Genomic DNA, 25,858 nt, shown 5'->3' on the forward strand with positions numbered 1-25,858 from the left:
ACCAGGTTGCAAAATCTATTTCAACATTTTTTTCATTTTTTTTTTATCAGCACGATCAAATAAGTCCACTCCCTGTTTGAGATAGAGAGGCTGTGGAGAGATGATGTTGGGGGTAGGGGTGGTGGTAGTCGGGAGGGGGGGAGGCAGCACCTCCCATCACAGATGTTTAGTTGAATTGAAACCAGAGCACAAACCTCCCCGCGGTGGATTGTTATCAAACACACATCCGCAGTATTAGACCTTCTGATACACCGGTGTGAGTTCACACTCCTCTTTTGCAAAGTCTGCAATTTAATCTTCTGTTTTGTGTTTTATGCACATTAAAATAAAATGTTAAAGGGCCACTTCGCCCCAAACATTTCCAGAGATAAATGTGTTATTTGTCTCATTCACAACAACAACCGAGGAAGTTGGCATTCATTTACTGTGTTTCTGTCAAGTTTTATGAATAAAATATCTGGAAAAAATCACATAAATTAAATTAAAGAAACTGGTGAAATTTAATCCGACTCTGTAATAGAAAGTGAATTAAACAAACACAGCAGCAGCAGCATGAATCATCATCAAAAATGGGTGAAACCGCCCTTTAAATACAATTAAATTGCTTCAATTTCTCAAATTTGCGGTAGAACATAGAGTCGTACAATATGTAAAATGAATTAGTTTCCATGACCTTTTATAGTTGGAGATTCATTTGATTGTGTATAAGCTGACTTAAAGAAATTGTGTCGCACATCAGATCAGAAAAATTGCAATTAGATATCTTTCGTCTTCTTCCTTTTTTATTCATGTATTTGTTTATTTATCCATAACTGAAGTCGTCCTCCCTTCAGGCCAAAGTAACTCGTCTGTATACATATTCTAGTCTTTTGTCCATTCACCGTTTCACGTCCGCTCTCATGCACATTCATACCTTTGCAGCACTTCTTTCTGTCACACGTCATCATTCACTCACAGAGGCATTTTCAGGTTCAATGTCCTGCCCGAGGACACCTCGGCATGCAGAGTTGTGGCCGATCTGTATCTCCTGCTTTTCATATTGTTCTTATTCTGTGTCATTGCGAGACTTTTAAATCAATCTTGTCGTGATGGCTAATAACGGCTGAGCGTGTCCAGTGAGAGGACCGGCTCCTGGCCAACGAGGTTAGAGGTTTCCTTTCTACCTCAGATGTACACGTAGGCCTGAGAGTATGTACACCTCTGATCAAACACAGTCTAGACAGTCCGACGCTGAGCAGCAGACAAACTGAGAATATGCCTCATCCTTTGTTTATTCCTGACAAACACGTCGGGGAACAAGGACACATTTGCGTGACACCGCAAAGTAACTATTTAGGTTGTTTCAAAGACACATTTTTTTTCTCTTTTATTTGACAAATAACAGAGGATTGGTTGCGTAATTTCAAAAGTGCACTACGACTGATGACATCGAGAAGGGACGCACGCTCTCTGCCAACAGAACAGCAAATCAAATCAAGAGCTGCCTGAACCACTGCCTGACTATGTGCTAATAACAGCTGCTGCTGTTTCCTTCACCACGCAGCTCCAAATGCAGTCAGGACAGATAACTCTAAATTAAAAGAGAGATAACTGCATCAGAGGGGAAATCCTACGGTGGCAGCACAGCAACCACAAGAGCCATGATGGATCTAATTTGTATCCCGATGAACATGAAACACCCAGAACCACAGCACTATTCGCTGTCCGTTTTTCTGTGACGTAGCGGTCAACAGGAAACTGATTCAACACACACTAGCTTATAGAGAGATACAGCGCCATCTACTGAGGCGGAGTCAGACGTACGCGCCCAATAAATGGATTTTCTCCTGCGTTTGAATACTCAGACTCTGCAAGTTGTCCGATTGCCTGACTCAGAACTAGGGGAAACTAAAACTACAAGTTATTGTTAAGGGAGTTTTGATCCATAAGAACTAATCAGGACGTAAATGCACGTCATCATTTCTAAAGGTCTGTTTTTTGGGCTCTAAAATGCTGGGGGGAGTATTGATGGCAGGTGTATGGATGAAGCCTCCAATGAGGTGAAAAAATATAGCTCCACTTGACTGGTAAAAGCGCATGCAGGGCATCGATGCTACAGTCGGATAGCATCTCTGCAGGTTGAGCACCATTTGGCTGTTCTGTTCACGCTTATGTCGAAGCTACGAAACAGAGAAAGTGAAAGATAGGAGAGGATGGCAAACTGAATAATGACGGTGTTCTGTGGGGGATAATTGTGTTAACTCCTGATAAGCTCTGACACGCCAGGCTTCCCAGCAGCCCCTGGCACTCCTGTTCTCACCTCTACACATGAGCAAGCTCATCTGTGAACACCCCCCGCACCTCTTTACACATTTAACTGTGGCATATTTTCCCTTATTTAACATGCAAATGCTGATACACAAGGATACAAAAACACCCCCAAGACATATACTCACTCACTCAAACACACACAGAGACAGACAGGCAGGCAGACAGACAGACAGACAGACAAATGCACACACGAACCAGACTTCCACTTTCTTATGTTGTCACTGAGGCTTAGTCTTTACTGTTCGGGCAAAGATTGTTGGCAATCTGGACGGAAAGACTGGAAAAACTCCAGAGACAGCAGAGAGAGAGAGAGAGAGAGAAAATAAGAAAATCATGCTGCAAGCTACAGCAAAGATGAGTTGGATAAATGATGTGTGCGTATCGTCATGTGTGTACCTAGAATTTCTAATTTGTATAGATTTGAAAACAAAAATGATCTCCAAAGAAAGTGTAGGTCACATCACCCTAGTTGCAGAAACACATGTATTTTCTTATCATGACCGATGAGACCCAAACACAAAGTGACATGTCTGCAATAACTTCGACTAAACCTCAAACCCAGGAGTTTCAAAATAAAAGTATTGTTTTCAAGGCTTGCGAAATGTGGGTGTAAACGGAGCAAAAGTGATTTAATTCTACAATGACTTGTGTGACAGTGTGCGCTGGAGCCTGAGAATGAACGTGCCAAACAAACTCCCGACTTTTGCCACGGCCCGCTGACGTTTTTGTTACCCCTGACACTTTAACATATTATGTTTCTTCTTTATTTTCTGGCTGTTGCCCATCGCCTTTCACCGCCGAGTGGGAAAAGTAATGTAGTTCAGGGGGAGCATGTAAGGTGGAACAATGGCTCAAAAATATTGAATGCGGGGTGAAAGGGATCCGGGGTTTGAATGACAATAGGCCAGAGCTGGGGGTGAGGACTGATGATGTGAGGGGGTGGCGGGACCAGATTGATGATAGATTTCCACTGGTTAAATATTATCAGGCTTCTTTTTCCCTCCACTCCCCCCCGACCCCCGGTATCACACAGTGAATGGTAAGATGTGGACAGCTAATGATCTGCCCTCCTGAGCCTTTCACTTTCCTTTTTTTTTTTTTGTATTATCCTATTTACTTACTATTGAAACAGTCTCCTCTCTCGACGAGTTCACAACACAGATGGTTCGGGTCACCATAGTGACTGCCCCAGCGCTCTTTATATCAGTGCAAAGGCCTTCTGTGCTCTTTCCTTTTCAACTTAGGAAGTGTTTTTTTTGTTCACAGATGGCGCGCTCAAATAAATGATTGGCCCAGCTGCAAATTTGGAGCAATTTTTTATTGAATTTTTCCCGGATGAATCAGAATGGCTGGAGAGGGAGAGATGTAGGTCACCTCTGTCGCAACTCTCACAACTTCTTAACATTTTCGACAGCTCGACTTGCAAAAAAGCAGTAAAAGCATTTGGGGAAATTTGCTGGTGAGCGTCAGCAGTTATGTTAAAGAGTGGCTTACATACATGCAACACTGTTGAGCAACGGCATTGCAGACTTTTAAAATACATGTTCATTTCTCAAAGATCATGAGTTTGGGAGTCACATTAGGACTCCATGTTGGACTGGACTCTTGCTAGAAGCTGAAAAGCATGGTGAAGTCTAGACAGATGCATTTTTGGACTGCTGAAGGTTAAACATCACCACCTAACGTTTTTAAAAGAAATCAATTCCCTGCTAGTGCTTGTACACTGGGGCAAGGGCAGTAGTCCAATTACACAGCATAGTCCGATTACAACCATAGCTTGTTTGTTTGTTTGTTTGTTTTGCATCACTGCTTAAATATCAAGGGGCGGGACAAGCCGAGGCCTGAGGGCACAAAGTTTGACTTCTCCGGACTCGACGTCTTTGTGTCTGACAAAGGACGAGCCTCTTCCCTGCCTACAGTACATGTGGCTAAGCTATTAAAACGCTCTGACTGCAGAATCAGCTGAGGGGGAATGTGTGCTCTGTGAGGGCCTTTTTACTGTCAGGGTTGTCCTCAGCTTTCAGATGAAGTTGACCTATACAGACCTCCGGGACTTGCGGGTAGGAAGGGGCTGCCTCTCATCCAATTAACTCCTCTTTGTCATACGCATAAATATATGTGCATACGCACACTGAGGAGCTGTGGTGGCGGACAGTCAGATAGTGGGTGAGAGCATGGAGAGAGAAAAGGGGGGGGGGGTAGCTTGTCCATCGACATCCCCCCATTCTTTTGAAATGCTTATGACTCTTCCTCCGCGCTCTGCTCCCCTCTCTTTTAATGTGGCAGAGTCATCCATTCCATTAACCCTCCTCCTGCTACCCTTCCCATGTAAGAATGAGGCAGATCCCCCCCCCACCCCACCCCCATATAGAAAGCAGGCCAACAAGACCCCACAGTGGTGATGATGGCAGGGGCATTTGTCATGCTCTGAGCCACGGCAGGCTGTTGCTATCCCAGGAGCCTTTGTTGTCCCCAACTCCCAACTTGCTAAGCAGGGGATTTCACATGTTTCATTAACACTTGAACCGGCGAGGCACTTTTGCACACGTGCAAACACACAAATGTGCACACAAAAATGCAGAGGAGAGAGCAAGGTCATTCATGTGTCTGCTGTTGCATTTTCCTTTAAATAATGGTGTTCTGCACCCAGCCAAGCATTTCAGTTTCATATCATCTGTACTAAAAGACATACATGCACTGGGAGTGGGCGTGGGCGTGCTGAGGAAGGAAACAAATGGCTTCTCTCCTTTTGTAGATGTTTAGGTGCACAAAGAACGACACGTGAGCAGCAACAATGGTGGAAATTCAAGGATTTCTGTTTCTAAACCGACAATATTGTGACAGTGAATGTTAACAGAGTTTTTCCATTCATAGCTGAAAGTTGTGGGTGTTAAGAAGCAATCAGGAAGTGAATTCTTCATCATTTCTGAGGATCTCTGTTTCTGTCCTTCCGGACTACAACACAGCCCTGGAGTTTTTAACCCTTTAACTTATGGCCCTTTTTGCTTATTTTAACCATAAAAGGGCAGTTATTTACAATTTACTGCATGTTAAAATAGTGTATTAACAAGAAAAACCAAACGTTTTGTTCAGAAAAAACACTGTAGTGTGTACACGAACACCAGATTTGTCTCAATGTCCAAAAAAACGGGGCCAAAAAATGGAAACTATGAATTACCGTAATAACCACACGTTTGCTTTGAGAAACCGCTGGATATTTTTTCTGATTGCACCAACTGTCACGTAACCACAGTAATGCAAACATGTCGTCTCGATGTTAAAGGGTTAAAGGAATACTTTCAAAAGGAACATTTACCCCTGAGTTGAGAAATATCTTCATTCTTTTCTTTGTTACGTGCTCTCCAGTGACACTTGGTCCGAGGCTTGAAACTGCAGCGCTAATTCCTCAGACCTCCAATGGGATCTCCAATGCAGAAATGACATGTTTTTATATGAAAGGGTAGTCGTATGGATGAAGCCTAGAGATGACACTCGAGTATGCGAGTGCAAATTCAGCCGGCAGTTATCGGATCTCCGTGCGGCTCGCGACACACATTCAGTCTTTGTAGAGAGCACAACAATCAGTGTGCCCCTGCGCCACACTGGTGTAGGGGCACCATTCAAGTGGAGGTCACTTGCCAAGGCGTTATAATGCTTTGGGCCGGGCACAACAAGAGTGAGGGCAATCCACTTAAAGCGAACCATAGACCCCCGCACTCTTCTTGTTTCCCCTTCGAGGCCACCCCGAGTATCACACTTCTGAATGGAAAATGTAAAGTAGGCTCTGTGCAGCACTATGGACGGAGGAAACGGCGAGAGAGGAGGGTGGGGAGGCATAAAGAACAACACAGTCACTCACCAACCAAGACAGCCGCACCTTAAGCCCTGTGTCCACCGAGTTGGGTTCAGTTCGGTACATCATGCGATTATTTTTGTTATAAATGAAATAGTTTGAGAACCAGGTCCAGTTTTTGGCACCATTCTTCTGGGGTACACTGGTCTGGCTCTTGCGAGGTGGAGTGAGAAACACAACGGTGTCTTTTGTTCATCCGTGCAGCCCACGGCCTTCTCTCGACCGAAGCTCGTCGCGTTCTTGTGTGACGAACCAACCGTGCCAAGAAGAATGCCGAGCGCCTCCGCTGCGGCTCTTCATTTACTGCGTTGCGTTCTTCTTCTTCTTCTTTGTGGAATGCTGCACTGTGTACCCCTCAAGTAAGATCAGGGTGTGTTCCAAACTGCACCGTGGCGACATCATGTGATGAAACCGTCAGACGTTTGAAGCTCTGTCCTGACGTTCTCCCTCTTACTCTGTCCATGCTTCTGTGTGAACTCTGGCCTCAGGCCATGGATGGAGGAAATGGAGGAATTAATTGTATTATACAAAGATTAATGGAGTGTACTAATTACATCAGTGATGCCAATTTCCATGTGAGTTTTGGCAGTGCACAAGTGGACCAAGCTCCTTGCTGCCATCCTCTCATACTCCTCTCTTCTTCTCAAGGACGTTCCCTCTTCCTCCTCCTGTTTTCCTGCAAGGGGATTATCTCTTTTCTCGGGCCCATCATACTATACAGTATGTTCATTTTCTGCCTTTCTTGTCTTTGGTAATAGAATTAGCAGCACGTCCATCTGTACTGCACATCTCCTTGCTCCTGACAGCTAATGGGGGCCATTCCTGGTCCAGGATGAGTGATACCGGGATATCCTTCCTCCAGGGTAACATCTATAGCAATTTTCTCTTGATTTGCTGAGTGATGGACTCATGGCAAAGGAACACAGACCTAATGATCATTGTGTAGATGGGCTCTCTAACTCAAGGCCGCAGAGTGTGGATGATTACAAGCCATACAATAAGCCGTGTCTCCTCCTCCGCCTCCTCCCCCGTCTTCTTTTTTCTCTTTCTCTCTCCCTCTGCTGAGGTATTTCCAGAATGCCGCCGGCCATGATGGATTTATGAGTGGGCCATACTTTGGTAAACACCGATGGTGGGCAGCTTTGTCCACCCCCCCCCGTGATATAGTGAAGGTCCCCATAAAAAATGGGAAAACCAGGTTACGGCCACCATAGAACTGGGCTAAACAATAAAAGGCTTTATGGGCAGATATGGGCCTGTACCATAAATGCTGGAATCTGCTGTCTGAGGGACATTAAAGGGTTAATGATGTGGTGGGGGTGGAGCGGGGGGGTTAGCTTTCACAAAGATCCCTGCAGGCTCTCAGAAGGTCTTTTTTAAGCAAAAAAAAAAAAAGGGCACATGCACACACGCTGAGGTTTGCAAGGCTGCACCGATTTATCTAGTGTGAGATCTATAGAACAGTTTAACTTCAGGTCAGTGTGTGTGTGTGTGTGCGTGTGTGTATCAAGGAGATTGACAGAAAGAAGGTGGAAGTGGTGCAGTGTTCATCGATAACTGCTGCTTGTTCTCACGTTGAAGGGTCGGGCCCTCATTATACATTGGCTTGCTGTCGGGGCAGCACAGCTGTCGGGTCTGGCTGGTGCTGCCGGTACAGGCTGCACAAAACCAGCTGTGCAAACAAACACACACACACACGCACAGTGGAGTGGCAACAGACAGGTCGGTAGGGTTTCAGGTCGACTCAAAAGCAAACATTCACCTTGGCTCAGACACATGAACACATCGCGGTCTATAAGTGGCACGAGGAGGGTGGCTCCCAGTGGCAGGAGCGGGGATGAAGGGGATCATGGTGTTCATTATCACAATCATTGGATAATGCTGCAAACAATCAGACCGTGTGTGTTGTGCCACCGTGTGAAGACCTGGAAGGATGCAGTCACTTCACTGCCTCTCAAATTAGAACACATTTCAACTCCCTAAAGTACTTCCCCCTCTGAATCTATCCTCTTTTGTTTTGTTTTTTTTCCCCCCCGCTGAGCCGCTTTATTAGGTCGCTGGGAAGATTTAAGAAAGATAGAAAGCTTTGCAGAGATTTACGAATTCTTTATCGCCCGGGCATTAGCCATCTGCTGGCACGTGTGCCAGAGAGGTAGCAGGAGGTGAGACTGTGTTGCCCGTGTTTGTGTAGTAGTCACTAAGGCAGACAGGAACTCTAAAATTAGGACCAGGCCTCTCGAACTCGAGCATGTCTGGCCTTATCTTGTCAAGAGATAGCCATTACGAGAGCCAAGTGTTGTCGGAGTGATAGGGCAGGTCTGCTCTGTGGTTTTTGTTCCTTACACTCCTGCTCAGTGTCTCAGCGCCGACCGGAGCTCTGTTGGCTTTTCCATGACTTGCAGACAATTCCGATTTCGGCGTGTTTTGATTTGACCTCTTTGCGCTGTTAAAGAACACATTGTGCGGGGAAATGTTCACAGCCTCCTCTCCAGAGTGCACAAACACAGTGGACAGCTGATCGCAGATGTCGCTGGACCGTCTCCAGAATGTGCTGAAGAACAGTCAACAACAAAAAAAACATCTCACTCCTCAGCTAAGACACGTCGTTGACTTGGGTTTGTGTGTTTACAGAGAAGTCACTCTTCATTCTCTTCTCTTCTTTTATTTATCACGCACAATAATCCAAATGACATTACGACCCATTGTTTGTTCTAACCTGTCAGCTCATCTCCTTGGGGGGAGGAATGGCAGAGGGAGCACCTTTTACTACTTCCTAACACCCCTGATTGGGCTTAGAAAGAAGGAGAGTGGGGCAGTAAAAATAGTTTGACACCCTCAAGGTCCAGCCAGCAATCTCCTCTCCGCCCTTGTCCATAAAACTCTTTGAATTCCCTCCTAAAAATCTTTCTCCCCCTCTCTTCCTTCTCTCCCTCCATCCCCCACCTCTCCACTAGACCCTAAAGGTCCAGCTTTGCTCCAAATCACCGCTATTTAGTTATCGCTCATAGTGTCGAAATTTCCCTCTGAAGTGCTCGGTTTAATCCTCTTCAACGTACACAAGTTCTTTTACACCACTGATCTATTTGTGATCACTGCGACAACACCAACATTGACCGCCTAGATATCGATCGCCTGTATCTTTTTCTTTACTTTACATTGTATAGTTGCATGCTGCACATTGATCGGCTCAGCCCCCCCGCAGCCGTTTGGCTTTAGAGCGGAGAAGTGGTCACGGAGAAGCTGCTTTAATGCCAGGTGTGAACTGAAGGATTTGGAGCTCATTCGAGTGATCTGATCAATCGAGACGTAGAGGATGTTAAATGCCAGGTATTAACGCGATGTTTGTGGAGCTTGACCTTAATAGAGCGACGTTAAGAAGAACTACGAGAAGGTTTTACTGTGTGTGATAAAGGGAAATGTAACCATGACCAGTTTGAGACGTCCTTTGATGAGTAGTTGGTGTTGTGTCTTTGTGGTAATGGTTTCGGTAACCAAAATCTTCATGTTTCTAGATGATAGACCCATTACAGCGTCAAATTGTCAGCCTCCAGCTTCAATTTCCATCTCTGAAGTCCTCTATAAACTAACTTTCCCTGTTTCCTACAAACCCAGGAACCGTTGTGTCACCCCGAGGCTACGCATCACCCATACTTCCCAGGGAGAATGGTTTGGATTAGTGGACGAGTATGATTTACACTGGCAGCTTGAACAACTCGCATGACAGTGTTTGTGATACAGTCGTTCACTGGAACCACCGCAAAAACACTTGAGCTTGTTTGAGATTTCGCCTACATTTTGTTTCTTAAGCCTCCGTGTGTGAGCGGTGCTTAGATCAGGATCGTTGTCCCGGTTTTCCTGGACTTTATCAAGCAACACTTTGAGGCGTGAGCTGTAAAATGAAAGATTTGCTTCACGGTGACACGACTGAGAGACAATCTCACCCTCTCTGGACTCGTGTGGCGTCACATTTGTTTCGGCCACCTGGACTTGTGCGTTAATGTGGGCTGAACCTCTTGTGACTCACTTTACACAGGCCTTAAGATGCAATAGAGACCACTAAACCACACTCACTCCCCCCTATGTTTATGGCACCAATCGTCAAGTGTACTGTACATCTTATTATGTGTGTGCATGTTTGTGTCTGAGGAGTAACTCACATGTAAGGACTGGGAACAGCCTGGCCCTTAAACCAGTGCTCATTGTTCCACTGATGTAAATGATGTCCACTCCACGGAGCCCTCTTTCTCGCACCTTTTGTGAAAATAACACCTCATTGGTTTATTCTTAGGCGCTTCGATAAATCGCTGCCAGTTTTATTAAAGAAGAAGAAATGACTTTTTTAATGTAGTAAATAAATGAGAGGTCTGTGGGAAAGACGACGTTTTTCAAGTCTAATCGCCCCCCCCCCCCCCCCTTAATAAGCAATGATCAGCAATCTGTTATCTCTTAGCTTGTTTTACGCAATCATAGGGTATTACCCGAGGATGAATGCTCTCCCCTCGGAGAAGAAAACAGAGCCTGGAAAATTAGCATTTTCTGACAGCTATTACTCATACGGCTAATCCTGTTAAGGAATGTGTGGCCGTGTTATCAGCGCAGGCAAAGGGGTCGCCACGACCAAGGCCTGGACGCTGAGCTTTTATCAGCCAGCGTAAACACACGGGGGTCTGCATTAAATAAGTGTCACAGTCAGTGGGGGCGGAGCAGGCCAGCCACCCCCAGGCTCCGTACCCGATAATCCTCCTCAAAAACTCTGTCGGTCACACTCAGCTGTGGCCTGGGACTCAAGTATTGGCACAGTTGTTGGGGGAGGACGGGTATTGTTGTGACAGAGTCACAGGGTTTTTGGCCGCGTCCATATTAACACAGGGGAGGTTTAATAGGCTAGATTCCACAGTTAAAAGTCCGATTTTAGTCGGACTAAGGCAATAATTGGGTTTTCTTAATGTCATGTAAACACGTTCGTCCGACTAAAATCTCAGAGTCTCAGTCAGATTAATATACCTGGATAATGCGATTCATAGTCCGATTACTCCGGCACATATACGCTTAGTCGGACTGAAGTCGGACTTGGCGTTCTGCACATGCACCAAAATGCACAGCACGATCCATCTCGCTGTTTTATGTGACATAAAGGTCAACAGGAAACTGATACGCACTAGCTTATAGAGCGATATGGCGGCACAGACTCGGACTCTGTCTTAGTCAGACTAAGGCCTTAGCTCGATTACACTGTGCATGTAAACGTGCTGACTGAGATAGGATTCTTTTTTTCCAGTTGCATGTTCATAGACATGTTGTCATGGACGACCCTCTTGACCTTGTAGATTACATTCCATTTATAATCAAACATAGGGCTGAAAATGTTGTGATTTTTCTGCCTGATACTGCGGTTGCATCTGAGCTGCAGTCACAGCGTTAGTTAAGGATTTGAAATGTCATGGCGCAGTACCACCATCAAAATATGAACTATCCTTCCAATGGGAGGACGAGAACCTGAAGGTGTGAATTTCTTCCAACACATCTGTATCATATCAGAAAGTTTTTGGGCTCTTTTCACGGACAGTGAGAGTATAAAGCCTGGGTCGGTTGTGCTGCATGAAGCAACATCCCAGATTGCAACCACTGAAATATGCTTGATATTTTCAATCAAACAAGTTTGTTTGTAGAGCTCAGATTCACAAATCAGAGTTAAGCTTGGTGGGGTTTGCATTCAGTGGAAAAAAGTGGAACGGAGCTTCAGGAAGAGCCACTGAGGACGGATCCTTTTTCCAGAAAGGACAGATGTGCAATAGATGTCTCATCATTTTTAGACCACTGTAACCATTGCCCCCCCCCCCCCCAACCCCCCATCAAAATGGCATCCGTTGGGAGCGTGTGCAGACAGCTCTAGGTCACAGCTGTACTCCAAATCACTGTGTCAGTGTTTTTTGAAAACCTCGCTGTCACTACTGCAACAATAAATCCAAGACTTAGTACCGCGGTACTACTGTTACTGTACACGTACGACGTACTGTCATTATTGTCATAACTGTGTACACACGACACAGAAGACACCTCTGTCGGCCTCCTCTGAGCCTGAAGGGAGATTTAAGGACAGATGATGTTGCGTCATATCCAGATAGTGAAGCTCTTGGGATTTCTGAATTCGGGCGACGAGACGAGACAATGTTTGTCCAAAGTTGGCGCCACATTCTTCCTGCATTGAAATATTCAAATCATTACGGTTGCTATGTTATCTCTGGCGCGGCGCCCCATTCATGACACAGCTGCATATTCTCAAAAAAACAAGTTGCAACAATGTTGCATGGAATGTTGCAGAGTAAAGGTGGAGTAATAACTTTAAATTATGGACGTGAAAGTAGCTGTGGAGGAGGAGGAGGAGGAGGAGGAGAGAAGAAACTACTTCCTGCACTTTCTTCCAGCTGGACCTCCACTGTGAGAAAAGTTAAGTGTCAGTTACCATGACTGGGTGACTTTGCTTTTGTTGCTTTATGTGTGGTGCCGGGTGAGCCGCGGCGCCTCTGTGGGCAGAACTTGGGCAAGCGCAACGGTGCTCCGCCGAGTGTACAAGGTGGGAAATGTTGAATAATGTGGGACGAGAGCGAGCCAGAGAGGCGAATCCGAGTCAGCCAGTGGGTCACCAGGAGGTGAGGCTGCCTACTTCCCTGGGTTCAGGAAAAGTTCAGCCGCATAGCATTAGGCAAATTAGGGAGACAGCGGCTGGGGAAGAAAGGAAAAAATGGAGGGGTAGGGACTGATGAGAGCATGGGGGGAGAGGGTCGCATTAGTTGGAAGGTGGAGTGTGAACATAGAGGGGTACTTCCAGGAAAAAAAGTCACAGATAGTGTAGTGGTGGTTCACTCATTGTGCCCATGAACTCTGTTAGAAGACTCATTACTGAGCTTATATAACTCAACTCAAATACATCACTTTTTAAAGCCCCCCCCCCCCCCCCCCCCTAAATGTGAGGGAGGGCAGCGGGTTCCCTCCCTCACGCACGGCCCCTTGTGTGTGTGTGTGTGTGTTGTGTGGGAGAGGGAGATCCACACTGACGTCTCTGAAGGGGTTAAACGGAGGAGGAGCGACGCATGAAAGGAGGTGGAGGGGAGCGAGAGAGAAAAAAGAAAAGCGAGCCGAGCGGAGGCGGAGCCACGGCGCTCAGCTCAGCTGCTGTGTCTTGTCACATTTGTGCAGAACATGAAAGCTGCGCGCTGCGCCTCTGCTGCTGGATGATTTCGGCGTCTCTCGCTCCAAACACGAACGAGTCGGCGCTGCGCGTTTCACGCGGACCTGGATGTGAGGGCAGCGGGCACTGGGTCAGGAGCAGCCGCCGCTTGTTGGAGCCCCGGCGCACGGAGGGAGACCGGTTCTTTGGCGCTGCTGACAGGAGTCCACCCACGGCGGGCGCAAACGGGACAAGCGACCGCAACGTAAAGGACAAACTGCAAGTGGACGGGATTTCCTCTCCGGTTCCTGCGCCGTGTTTGCTTCGCAGTCTTGTTTCTGTGTTTTTTTAGACACAGACTTGGGAGATTTGTCTTGTGTATTTTTGGGGGGATTTTACCCGGATTGTTTCCCTCTCTCTTTGTGGCTCGGATTCAGCCTCAAATGTTTGCAGTGTGTGTGAACAAGGCCAAAGGGGAGTGAGGTATTCTGCTGAAGTTATCCGCGTCGTTTTAAGAGCGTATTTTATTTGTATTTGTTTTATTTCTAGTTCCTTTATCGGACACCATGCTGCAGACTGTTCTGCTCAATTATATTTTCAAGCTGAGCGCAGCCGATTAGGCTTTTTTTATTTTTATTTTATTTTCTTTAAATCGCAGACGCAGATTCACTCCTCGATTTTCGTCTTTGCGTGAAGATGCCAAACGCTCCAATGTCCCTGCTGGGTCTGGATTTACCACTTTCCCCTCGATTTTGATGCAGTTTCCCCATCCACTCCCCCTCCTCGGTTTCTGGTGGAGATCTGAAAACCCACAAGGCTCGACAGTAGTTCGGCTTAAAAAAGAAAGAAAATAAAACAATAATCCTCCTGCTGTCGTCCTGCGTCGTATAATGTATGAGAGTGTGGACGTTGTGGGACTGAATCCCAGCCCGAACCCGTTTTTAATGATGGATTACTACAACCAGAGCAGAGGATGTTTGATCCCGGAGAAAGGACTGGTGCCTGGAGCGCCTCATCCCTACAGCGCGTCCATCAGGAACCAGCACTGGAACGGCTCCAATCACTGTAGGTTGCCTTCTCCTGCGTCCTCAACTCCCATTTCCCCTCATCTGTGTCAAAGTTAAAACCTCCCTGCTGCTGCTGCTGTCTGTGTGCATAGTGTGCCGCTTGTGTCAATGTCATGATTTTTGCCCCCAAAACGTTAATTTTAGGCCTTCACTTCTGTGTCACCGTGCAGTTATTTCAATAATTGAACGTCTTTAATGTGCAGCAAACAGTGGTGCATGTTTTCCCCATCACTGAGCCACATATGTGCATAATATAGAGTTGACCCACTTTCTGCTGCCTCCTCTCTGCCTGACTATGCGCACAGGTTTGTTGTCTCTCTCTCTCTCTCTCTCTCTCTCTGCAGCTCACTGATCAAAGTCATGTTATCCACCAAATATGCACTAAATACAAACCAGTGTGTGGGATTGTTTTTTTTCCCTGTCAAACAAGCCATGCCAACGTTAATCAGATCAAACTTTGCTGCCAGTTTTATCCCATCAGCTCCTCTAGTAATCTGGATATCTGCACCCACAGTTCCTGGAGCAGCCCAGTCTGTCTGTCTGTCTGTCTGTCTGTCTGTGTCTGTACTGAAGCTTCAAACATTTACGAATGATTTAATCTTTTCTTTCATTGGCTGGCTGGTATTTCCTAGGAGTGAGGATGCCACATTTGTGTGTCACGTCTAAAAATAGCATGCCACCCTGTGTCTGAGACTCAGGTTGTTGAAGTGGTTTTGGTCGGTGTGTAGCTGCCAGCCGTGGGAGATCTCAGTGCACCGATACTGTAATCAGCCGCAGTAATAATAATACTAATAATAATACTAATAATAATAATAATAATAATAGAGAGAGTTTTATTACACGACAACAAAGTATCACAGAAGCCGTCGCCCCCCCATTCTTCACCTCAAAGCAGAGGCTCTGCACAAAGCTCCAGCTCAGGCCCTTTTTTTTTTTAGAAGAAGAAGAAGAAGAAGAAGAGATAGCTCTGTTGTCTTTCACAGCTGAAGGAGCGTAAAAAGACAGGAATCTCCACAGGCTCTTAAGGGCCAATTTCCTCCTCGTCTCCCGTCTATAGAAACACACGACAAAGGGGAATTTAAGACGGGAGTTTCTGATGATTTTGCACACACACAAACACACACACACACATACACACACACACACACACAGAACTGTGCTTTCTTTTTTTTTCCTTCCGCTTGTTTTTCCAAGTCAAATCAGATTAGAAATTCTTGGATTTATTTCTTTATTTTTGAAAATGCACCGAGATTGATAGCATTTATCAAACCGGTCCATCCAGAAGCCGTAGTAGCGGCACTGATTCAAACCATGTGAGCTGGTCCGAGAGACAGTTTGTCGGGGCGGGAGGTGTGTGTGTGTGTGTGTGTGCGTGCGTGGGGGGTAGGCCCAGGAAAAGACCTCTGATCCCTTACTCAACTCCACATTGTTTTGCTCAACGGAGGAGTTGTAGACTGGGGGGGGGGGGGAATAGCGGTGGCATATCTGCTCTTTGCTTTACTGCTTGAATGTAATAAAAAATTTAGTGCACAACCAGGCAGCGGCGGTGGTGGTGGTGGTGGAGATGGGTGGGGGGTTGTGGAGTCGATAGGCACAACATCCGTTAGTGTGGTCACATGGGCTTGAAGGAGCAGAAAACAACACAACAGATAAAGCCGAGCTTCTCCCCCCCCCCCCCCCCCCCCCCACCTCCTGTTCTCAAGCAGGAATCCAAACCAGTCAGGCTTAAACGAGGCAATTCCCCAAAAACATCTGCCTGCTTTATCTTTTCCTGGCTCTCTCTTTATTTTATGATATTAACCTCACAGACAGTGGTCTCACGGTGTCTCATCCTCTGCGCGGGGGTTTTAAGAAACAGATTGCTGGTGGAGTTGACTTCTTCTTTTTCTTTTTTTTTTACCCCCTCTGTGCTTTTTCCTTTTTGGTCCTCCTTGTTGTTGCAACCCTCTCCACGCTGCATCTAACTATTCATTAAGGGCTTTGCAGAAGAGCTCTCTGACTCTTTAACAGTGCACTCGGTGACATCTTCCCTGCACTCAATCTGGCTTGAAATGGCCCCACTGAACTAATTAAGTGGTTGGGCTCGCGTCCAGATCGTTGAAAGGTTACTTCCTGGATTTTATTAATTCCTCACAGATGCTGTAACCCAAGTTGTTTGGGTGTCGCGCCGCATTCCATTTTACGGCGGGAGTGACGTCGCGTCCGAGTTGACTACTGTAAACCTATCACGGGCTAGCCGCAGTTAGCGATACCAGCCGATAACGAGTGTCTGAGTTGGAAATCCGAGTTCGGGGGCAGGGGGGTGGCGGGGGGATTGCCTCCTGACCTCAGACGTTCTGAGTTCTGACTACATGGAATGCAACCCCGCTGATATCCCGCTGGTTTCAGCACAGGTTTGCTCAGTCGTAGGGAGTGTCGACGCGCCGTTTCTAATCCGCTTATATGCAGAGAAACAATGCTGAAACTTTACCGGCGAGAGGGCTCGCAGACTTACTTACTTACTTACTTACACAGCGCCTGTCACAATCTGTATAGAAATTATGGGCTCATGCATGAAAGAATGTGTTCACATGACTGTCACACACTGGAGAAAAAATGGGGGTATGAAGGGATGAGGGATCGCACGGAGGGCCCAAATGCTCACCAGTGCATAAGCGTCAAGCTCTTTTGTTTTTTTCCCAGGCTCTTTTTCATCGAGGGCTGTAGCTAGTTTTTCTCCTGAAGACGGTCGTCTGAGAATCCCAGTGACTGGCAGCTTAATCAGACTTGTTGTCTTCTAAACTGTGGCCGTCTGTTTTGCTTTTGCAGGAAGACGAGGCCCAAGGAAAAACAGATGGTCATTTCTTTGTTTTTTGGAGCGATGGGCTTTAAAAATCAGGAGCATTTTTGAGGAATGTGTGGGTTGTGTTTTGTTTTTTCTTCTTTGTGAAAAGTTTGAGGTCTGCCGGTGAAGCGTGAACACATGTGGTTTGTCTTCTGGCCTCTGACTGCAGCATCAGTCAGCAGCGCAACAGCATCTCTAATTGTTTGCGCTGTTAGGCAGCAACATGGAAAACTGTGGGTGATGCATTTGGACTCTGTGCAGTTCATCACATTGATTTTGGCCTTGCGAAAGAACTGTGAATATCACTTCAACCCTCCCCCCCCCCCCCTTATTTATCTGTGCAGATTGGATTTGGCAAGCGTGTGCTGAGATTTGGGGGAAAAACATGAACAACGTTGAATAAACAGAGTGAGGCCTGTCCGGTCCCCAGAGTTGGCTGGAGTTCTGTCAGTTGCTGAAAATGGAGAGGATTTGCTGTCGTAAACGGCACGACGAGGAAAGGCCCGTCCATTTTTTCCCCTTCATCAATCCACTCGGAACTTTCTTGGCCAAAGCTGCTTACAACTTTCTTGAAATTACAGCTTTGTTGACACAGAGCAGTAATGCAAATCCTCGGTTTTTAAGACACCGCGGTGATCTTTGTCACTTCCAGCTCCCTTTAACTTTATTATATTTCTTTCATACTTACTCATGCGTGCTTTTATGGCCAGACTGCTGAGGGAAATTGGCCTTTCCTTTTGGGATTTTTGTTGATCCCAGTTTGATGGAACTGGCAGGATAGATAGACAGCAATGGTCCTTGATCCTTCCTGCAGAGGAAAGAGGGCTTCACGCAGGCTTTGGATTGCTCCACATCTGCCTCACCCCTGTCAGCTCATTGGCGACAGTGATTTAGGAGCCCGAGTGCACGGAATGCCACATCAAGTGTGTTTGTGTGTGAGTGTGTCCACAGAAACAGGCCTGCTTTCACCTTCAGGTGAACATCAATAACGCGTTTTGTCATCAAGGTATGTTTGAAATCTCGGCGGGGTGAACAGAGTTCAGCAATGCTGCTGAAACTCTCCTGGGAAAGGCCACGGGGCAGCATTTCACAACCTGCCATCGCTCCCTCCCAAAATGGCACTGTGCCACTGACATTCAGCGTCACTGCCCTTTTTTTTTCTTTTTTTTTAAAACACATTCCATTGTTTACCAAACAGAGACGTCCTCCGAGGTTTGAATGTTACTCACACCTCAAGGTTATCAGAAGATAAAGAGAGACATGTTTTTGTTTGATCACAACTGTTCCACAAAAACAATGCCGTAGCCGGCTGGGGGCGTTCGTTCCACCCCAGTTGCGACCCATTGCGGTGTCATTCCGTACTTATTATGTCACAGATTCAGCATGTTTTTTTGTCTGGGCAGTGTTTACACATGAACACATGCTCAGACCCACCAGTGGGCCCCAGCTTGTCTGTCCACAGAGAGAATTAGCCAGAGGCATCGCTCACAGAGCGCTCTACACCGGTTCGTTTTTTGCACACAGCAAAGCCCCAGTTTGATAAACGAAGAAAAGAAAAATATCCAGGCGGTGTCAATGATTCATTAGGATTTCTATAAGTCAGCCGATTGCAGATGTTGTCACAATAGGGCTCTAATCTTACCCAGTAATTACATTCTCCTCTGTGTCTGTCCACCACACATACATGTGTGTGTGTGTGTGTGTGTGTGTGTGTGTGAGTGGGAGGGGCAGTCCAGGTTAAAGGGAGGATCTACCCTTTAAAATATTCATAGCTTCTTCATTTAAATCAATTCAGCTCTTCAGAGGCAGTCAAGCATCAACTGTCAGAAATTGAGCCGGGCCTGTTGTAATCACTTCTTTACTTATCTCTACAGATGGCTTGTTCTCTATGGGCTCTGCATGGCTAGCTCAGCAGCACATTGAGGACGAGACTCTCTTTCTCTCTCTCTACTTCTTTCTCTCTGTTTCTTCCTCCCCTCCTCCCCCCCTCCCTCCACACCCTATCTCCATGTTTCATCCCCACTCCTCTCATAATGGAACACACATAAATTCATCTGGGTATTGAACCGGGGACATTCATCACCCTGGAATTCATCTGTGAGCCATTTTCATTCCCAAAGTGTCCCCTTTCTCTCTTTCCACTTTATCTCCCCTCCGCGTGTACCATCTCCACGGTGGCATTCCCCACATGGCAAGCCCGAGCAGGGGCAGTCAGCCTCACGATTAATCTTTAATGCTTGCCTGCCCTAATTTTTCCTCATATTTTACAAGATTTCCTGCCCTGCAACGCCTGTTTTTTTTTTTTTTGCCAACGCCCTCCTATACATAGAGTGATTACATGGAATGTTGCCTTGTTTCATCAGTTGCAGAGGACCAGTGGCTACCTCTACCTTTTTCCTGTGCAGTCAGCCATTCTCCCTCTCTTGTCTCATGTCTCTCTTTCCCTCTCAGGCCACTAGCTCTAGGCCAAAGCACAGAACTGCTGCTGCTGCTTCCACCGGCACACTCATCCCCAGCTGCCCTCTGGGGATCTGTGTTAACATCACGTGGTTGACAAGTGTGTTCACCTCAAGTAGTTCACACACACACAAACTTACACGCATGCACGCATTACAGTGTAATGCCGGACTATTTCTAGAGTGGTATACCCGAGAAAATAGGGTAGAGGTTAGTATGCTAAAAATACAGGAGCCTGGCAGCTCTCCTGCTGTCTGGGCAGAAAATAGCACCATGTTGCTGCCGTCTCTGTCGGCTTTGATAACTCAGGAGCAAGAGTTCTGCTTGGGCTTTTGTTTGTGTTTTCATGTGAGAGAGGGGAGAGAAGAAACGGGAAGCTCTGAATCTCCCAAACCTATCTCTTTTATTTGTGCGCACAATAACAAAGTCCCCGTTGGCTACAGATGTTGTGTTTTTGTTACAAAGCTAGCAGGCCACCGCCAAAGATAAAAGAGAAGTCTCACCATTTCACATCGTCTTATTGTAATTACTGCGAGTCCTTATTTGCTTGGCTTTCATAATACCTGGTGTTGGTGTATTTTTAACAGCTCCCCGGGGTGCACGTTCTGGAGCAGGGGGGAAAAAACCCTTTTTGTTTGTCTTGATTTATGGAAGGTTCTTTCTAAAGTAACTTTAGATATCCATATTGTGTATCCTCTCGTCTTTGATCGTTGCCCAGGCCCGCTCAGTCTGGTTCAGTCAGGTCCCATTTGGTGACTCGCAGCTCAGTCTGTCTGGCCACCACTATCTCCTCTTTCCCACAGCCCCTCTGAATCATTTCATACTCATTAAATGTCTGGCTGGAGCCTGGCTCTATGACATTTGACTCTTAAAGGCCCACCTGGGACCTGGATGAGATAGACTGCCAGCAGTACAGCAACGGTGGGAAGGAAGAGACTGCTGCTGGATCGTGATGGATAGGACAACATGTTAGACTGAAGGAGGCAGACAGGCTCGGGTTACGGGCCACTTGTTCTCTGTAGCCCTGTTTGCGATATTAGCATTGTGTGAACTAAGAGATGCCCTTTAGCGGCGCAGCTCGGAACACGTGCGGCGGAAGAGAGGTAAATGAGGAGGCACGGGAACAATTGGAATCCTGTTTGTTGTGAATAAAGAGTCTCTGTGTGTTGTGATATCAAGAGGCCCTTGAGTTTCTGCGGTACGTTGACTAACCTCTGCTTGCGACCTGTAGCGTCTTATCTCGGCCATTGTTAGTGAAGTACCGCAGCTGAGAGAGAGGTAGTTGCTCAGTAGATATCAGAATGATTAAGTGGTGTCAGATATCCAGGATCACTCATTGTTCTGTAAAAAGAATAAATGTCATAACCCTCTCGGCTAAGGGGGCGACCCGGGCAGGGTGAAGTTGGTGGCCCTTTCAAGAGATAAAGCCCTTGACCCCTCCTCTTTGTATGAAACAAGACACGGGAGCGTCTTTGTTGATTCCTCATTCCAAGTCATCATTTTGTCAAAAGGCCCCGGCTGACGAGGATGTTCCTACAGATTGGAAAATTGGGTGTGCCGATAAGGAAATATGCAGCTATGAAGTGGGCACATTCTGTTATTCCACCAGATCTTTTTCAACAGTAACCTGAGGAATGCATTTTTTATATTGTTGGCAGAAAGCACAGAGGGAGGTTGGTTAAGTGCAAAGGAAGAAAGACATTTGTTCACAGCTTGTGCTTGCGAATGAATGTCTAAATTATTTGTAAGTCAGTCGTGCTCGTGCTGTGCTTCAACCAGTCATCTTGCTATTGTGTTAGTATTTTTACTAACGGAAAAGGTGGCAGCTACTGTACCACACTTGTTAAGTAGCACGGCACACTGTGGTGACTGGGACCAGGCCCGGTGCTGTTCTTTGGCCCTGCCGCGGCGTGACACCCTGCTCTACCCTCGCACCCTACGTGGGAAACCTTTTGCGCAGCATTGCTGAAACTGTACTGGGTTTACAATAGAGCTGGATTATTGTGTCTGGGCTGTCAGCACCTCTCAGCTGAAAGAAAATGAGAGGGAGGGAGGAAGGGGGGTGGTGTAGAGAGGGAGGTTTCAGGAGAGCTGGTATTTCCATGCAATAATCTCTGTGGAGCCTTTTATGGGGGTTTAATGTCATTTTTGGCCTCTGGATTTTTGCCCTTTTCTTCTTTTGAACAAAAAAACAAGGAGAGCGAATGGGAGGAAAAGAACAAGGAAATAAGTGAATGTAGACGTGTGTGTATTTTGGTGGGGGTGGGCGTGGGTTTGGGGGTGGGGTTGGGTGTAGTGTTTGGCCGGCTGAATAATATTAGTGTTCCAGTATGACTGATGGAGACTTGGCCTGCATACAGAGACTGTCGACAGGCCAGCATTGGCGAATCCAGTCTGGTACAGAATGACCTATATCCCCGTCCTATTTTGCACCTCACACCATTTGTTGTCTTTCCTTTCCTCGTCATCCAGTCATCACTCTCATGTATCGTGACGAGAAACACTTCATGCATGCCGTCAGTGATGCAGCCGTTTCTTTTTTAATGTGCATTGTCCTAAAGATGTTGAATAGCAGCACTTCTAAAATCATTGTGAAGTTTGGCTTGTTTTCTTTTTTTTTAAACCCTGCTGTTTGCGTGCAATCTGCATGGCTGCCCAAATGTTCTCCTCTTGGCTACAGCACTCCACTTCCTTCCTCGGTGTGTGAATTATGAAATGGGTGTAATGCAGCAATTAGACACACACACATCCACACACCTACCTCTGCCACGGTGGTGACCAATTAGTTTCCCTCCTGCACAGAGAGAAGGTTTTCTGGCAATGCGTGGAAATGCGGCTCATAGTGCGTCTCCTTAACCTGGTCACCGAGCTTAGTCTTCCCCTTTACTGCTCACCTTTAATCAGCATCTGTGGCTTCATTCATCCAGAAGCTGCCTGGAGAAGAAACTACTCTCGCACATATGCTAGTTAAAGCCTTTCATGGCAGTAATCCCCAACACCCGGTGGAGATGTATGGGAATCTTGGTCAGCTGACTGCAAAGAGGCAAGAAGGGAAGGAGGACTCACAAACTCCACCCCTCCAAATTCCCTAAAGCCTGCTGGGATGCTCCTTGGGCTTGACATTCCCAACCCCACCTGCTCTGAATGCTCAGCGGGAAGTTTCATCACGATCTTCCCCTGAGCTGACCTACTTGGGACTGTTTGATCTCATTGTGGAAGGAAGCGAGCTTGCCCCGCTGCCTGGCAGGCAGAGAGCTCCTTGATGCTGAGGGGTTGGTGAGGTGGAGCAGGCTTCAGTGGAGAGGCTTAATAACTGTATTAACGTCGGTGGTTCCCCAAGGACCTACGCCTACTCAGCAAAGTGAGGAGGGGGGGGCCGTGTATAGCACTGTGAAGCTGCCCTCTCATACTTTTGATGTTCCGCCCTGATTCTCCCTTATCTCCTGCTCTCTCCCAAGCCCAGTCTGTCAATTCAGTGTAGTTTATAAATCAAGATAGATATATATCTCTGCTCCTTCATTGCTGCGTCACACTTTTTCTATTACACACCTTTCCCAGCAATTGGGCCACAAGGTTGGTGTAGTGGTTAGCACTTGCCTTTGCAGCATGAAAAGCCGGGGGTTCACGACCCAGTCGGAACAAGGGCCTTTCTGCATGGAGTTTGCATGTTCTCTCCAGGTTCTCCAGTTTCCCCCCACAGTCCAAAAACATACAGTATGGGGATTAGGCAAATTGGACACTCTGGATTGAATGAAATGGTTGTTTGTCTCTAAATGTGTCCCCGTGATCTTTCCATCTTTCGCCTTGTCAGCTGATTTTGGCACCAGTACCCTCTGTGACCCTCATGTGGAGGATAAAGCAGTATAAGATGGATGGATGAATGGCAGCTGTGCATGAAAACATACCGACTTCCTGTAACTCGACTTTCTTCTTGACCTCTCCTGCAGGACCATTTTTCTGTTTACCAGTTTTGTCTTTGCGTCACCCCTGTGGCGACCTTCTGCCCGTACATATGCATCCGTCTCTTTCCCCAGCTTCTTTCCCATTGACACTCCTGTGTCATGTCGGCGGCCCACAGATGTGCTGTATTACACTGTGCGATGAATTGAAATTCGTGTACTGTTTCCTCACCTGTGTGTGTGTCATGACAGCCCCCCCCCCCCCCCCCCCCCCCCCGAGCTTGAATTATACATTGGAAAGAGCTAAATAATTGACGAGCCCCACTTAGCGTGATGGTAACTGTGAGAAGTGTGCGTTCCTGTTTGCAGACGAACCTGGTTCGCCGCAATAAACAGCGTCCAGTCACCCCGAGGGTCATTACGAGGCCCTGGTCACGAGGCCGTGAGCCGGAGCAGTCGGCAAAGGCCAGCCAGGGTTAACTGGACCCAAGAGGGAAAGAATAGAGGAGGGAGAGGTGGCAGCATTCACACCAGGCTTACCTGACGGCTCAGGTTACTTCCCCTCGTTGTTTTTGGCAGGCACTTACTAGTGTGTGCGAAGACAGGAGGCATGGTCCTGTGCGCACATGCAAATACTTGTATTGTCTCTTTACACTTGCTTACACACACGTATGTATACATGGATAAATCATGTTTGATTTACGCTCCTTATAAACTCGCTGTCAGGAAAACAAAGGCATTGCCAGCGAAACCTCTCGGGCTATTATCGGTTAACGTACCTGTTTTTATAGGATTGTATCTTGGGTGTCGTATCACTGTCTCTGCACAGAACCAAACAACGCTGGAGTCATATAAACAAGTCTTGGTTACGTGAATATAACGCAACCCAAAACTCAACCCAAACAAGGAAAAATTGTGATAAATGGTAACTGTGACAGAATCAATAAGCCAGTGATGGCGTTAGCTCTGCCAATACTATCCAATTTTAGAGTCAGTGAAATGTTTGTATGCTTAATATTAGAAATAAAGTCATTCCTTTGAAGAGACAGTCCTTTTATTTTAGGAGAATATCAAGACTGTCTCAGGGAAATCGCTCCACGGACTGGTGGGCGGCCACATCACAGGAAATGGTGTGTTTTTTTTCTGCGTGCTGGTATTGGAGTGTGTTGTGATCAAATGGCTCCCCCCAGGCTACACTGAAAGGTCAGGGATTCATGCAGGAAATTAGTGTCTGTGGAAGCACACACACACACACACACACACACTCATGAAGAAGGGGAAAAGCACAAATCACAGCAGATGGAGCTAAACATATCCTTCATTAAATTCTGGAAAGACCCCACAGTGTCCCTTTTGATAACGCTGCCTGCTTTCATCAGCCGTTTCTCCTAAGCACAGGCACCGACTTAACCTTCATGTGCTATCGACAAGCACTTTTTCCTGTTTGGTTTTTTTTGCTTTTGCTTTTGCGCCGACACTAAAGACGAATGAATCTGCCTCTCTCCGCCCACCCGGTCTCCCCGGTCTCCCCGGTCTCCCCCTGCCCTGCCCAAATCTTCTACTAAGGAGCCCCCCGACGCTACACATCAGACAGCTGAATCAAACGTGTGTCATCAGTCATCATTAGGGGCCATGAAAAGAAGAGCACCGGCTGGCCTCACTGTATTGAGGCTAAGATTTTTAATGCTGCGACTGCTAAAGGATTCAGCCACCTCTCATGCAGGGGGGGTCCATAGTGTTCCTGATTCTGTCTCATTGATGTGCAGCTACCTTGTTTTCCTCCGTGTCTCCCTATTCTAAATATGTCAGCTGTCTCCTAGGGGTCTTTAGGCCACGTTAACCTCTGCTGTGACCTAGTAACCCCCCCCCCCCCCCCAAAGTCCCAGCGTCACTGAGAGCTTAAACTCCCTACTGACAGGATAATCACCCTCTCGCTGCGTCTTCTTTTCCACACCTTTTGCAAATACCTTCACTTACATCCACAATTATACGTTTTCGACTGCAAACCTGGCGTCGGTCCTCTGAAGGAAATTTATGAAGGCGAATGTTGTCATCGTGGGTTTCAAAGTACAGTAGAGGAATGCACATCAGCCTGCCGGGGCTTGACGGCGGAGGTAAATTACAAGCGGGTTTTACTATTAGGCTCTTACTCATTTTGACAAGCACACGGAGTGACAAACCTAACCGGGGCTCTGGATTTGGAAAGAACCAGCCACCAGTGTTTGGTGTCGCTCAACACACAAACACACACACGCACACGCTTGCACTTGCGACCTCACC

General features: G+C 46.8%; 1 protein-coding gene across 3 annotated transcripts in view; it reads left to right on the forward strand.

Moving 5' to 3' along the window:
* The window catches only part of raraa (retinoic acid receptor, alpha a), a 124,589-nt gene that overhangs the window by 73,454 nt on the left and 25,277 nt on the right, over positions 1-25,858 (forward strand). The window contains exon 1 of one of the 3 annotated variants that reach the window (XM_058620639.1): positions 13,302-14,396. The exons of the other annotated variants lie outside the window; for them this stretch is intronic. Coding sequence (XP_058476622.1) covers positions 14,222-14,396 — 175 coding nt within the window. The 5' untranslated portion in view covers positions 13,302-14,221. Of the gene's footprint in view, positions 1-13,301; positions 14,397-25,858 lie in introns of those variants that run through there. 3 annotated transcript variants of the gene reach the window in all.

This window comes from Solea solea, chromosome 21 (assembly GCF_958295425.1).
Source record: "Solea solea chromosome 21, fSolSol10.1, whole genome shotgun sequence".
Lineage (NCBI taxonomy): Eukaryota > Metazoa > Chordata > Actinopteri > Pleuronectiformes > Soleidae > Solea > Solea solea.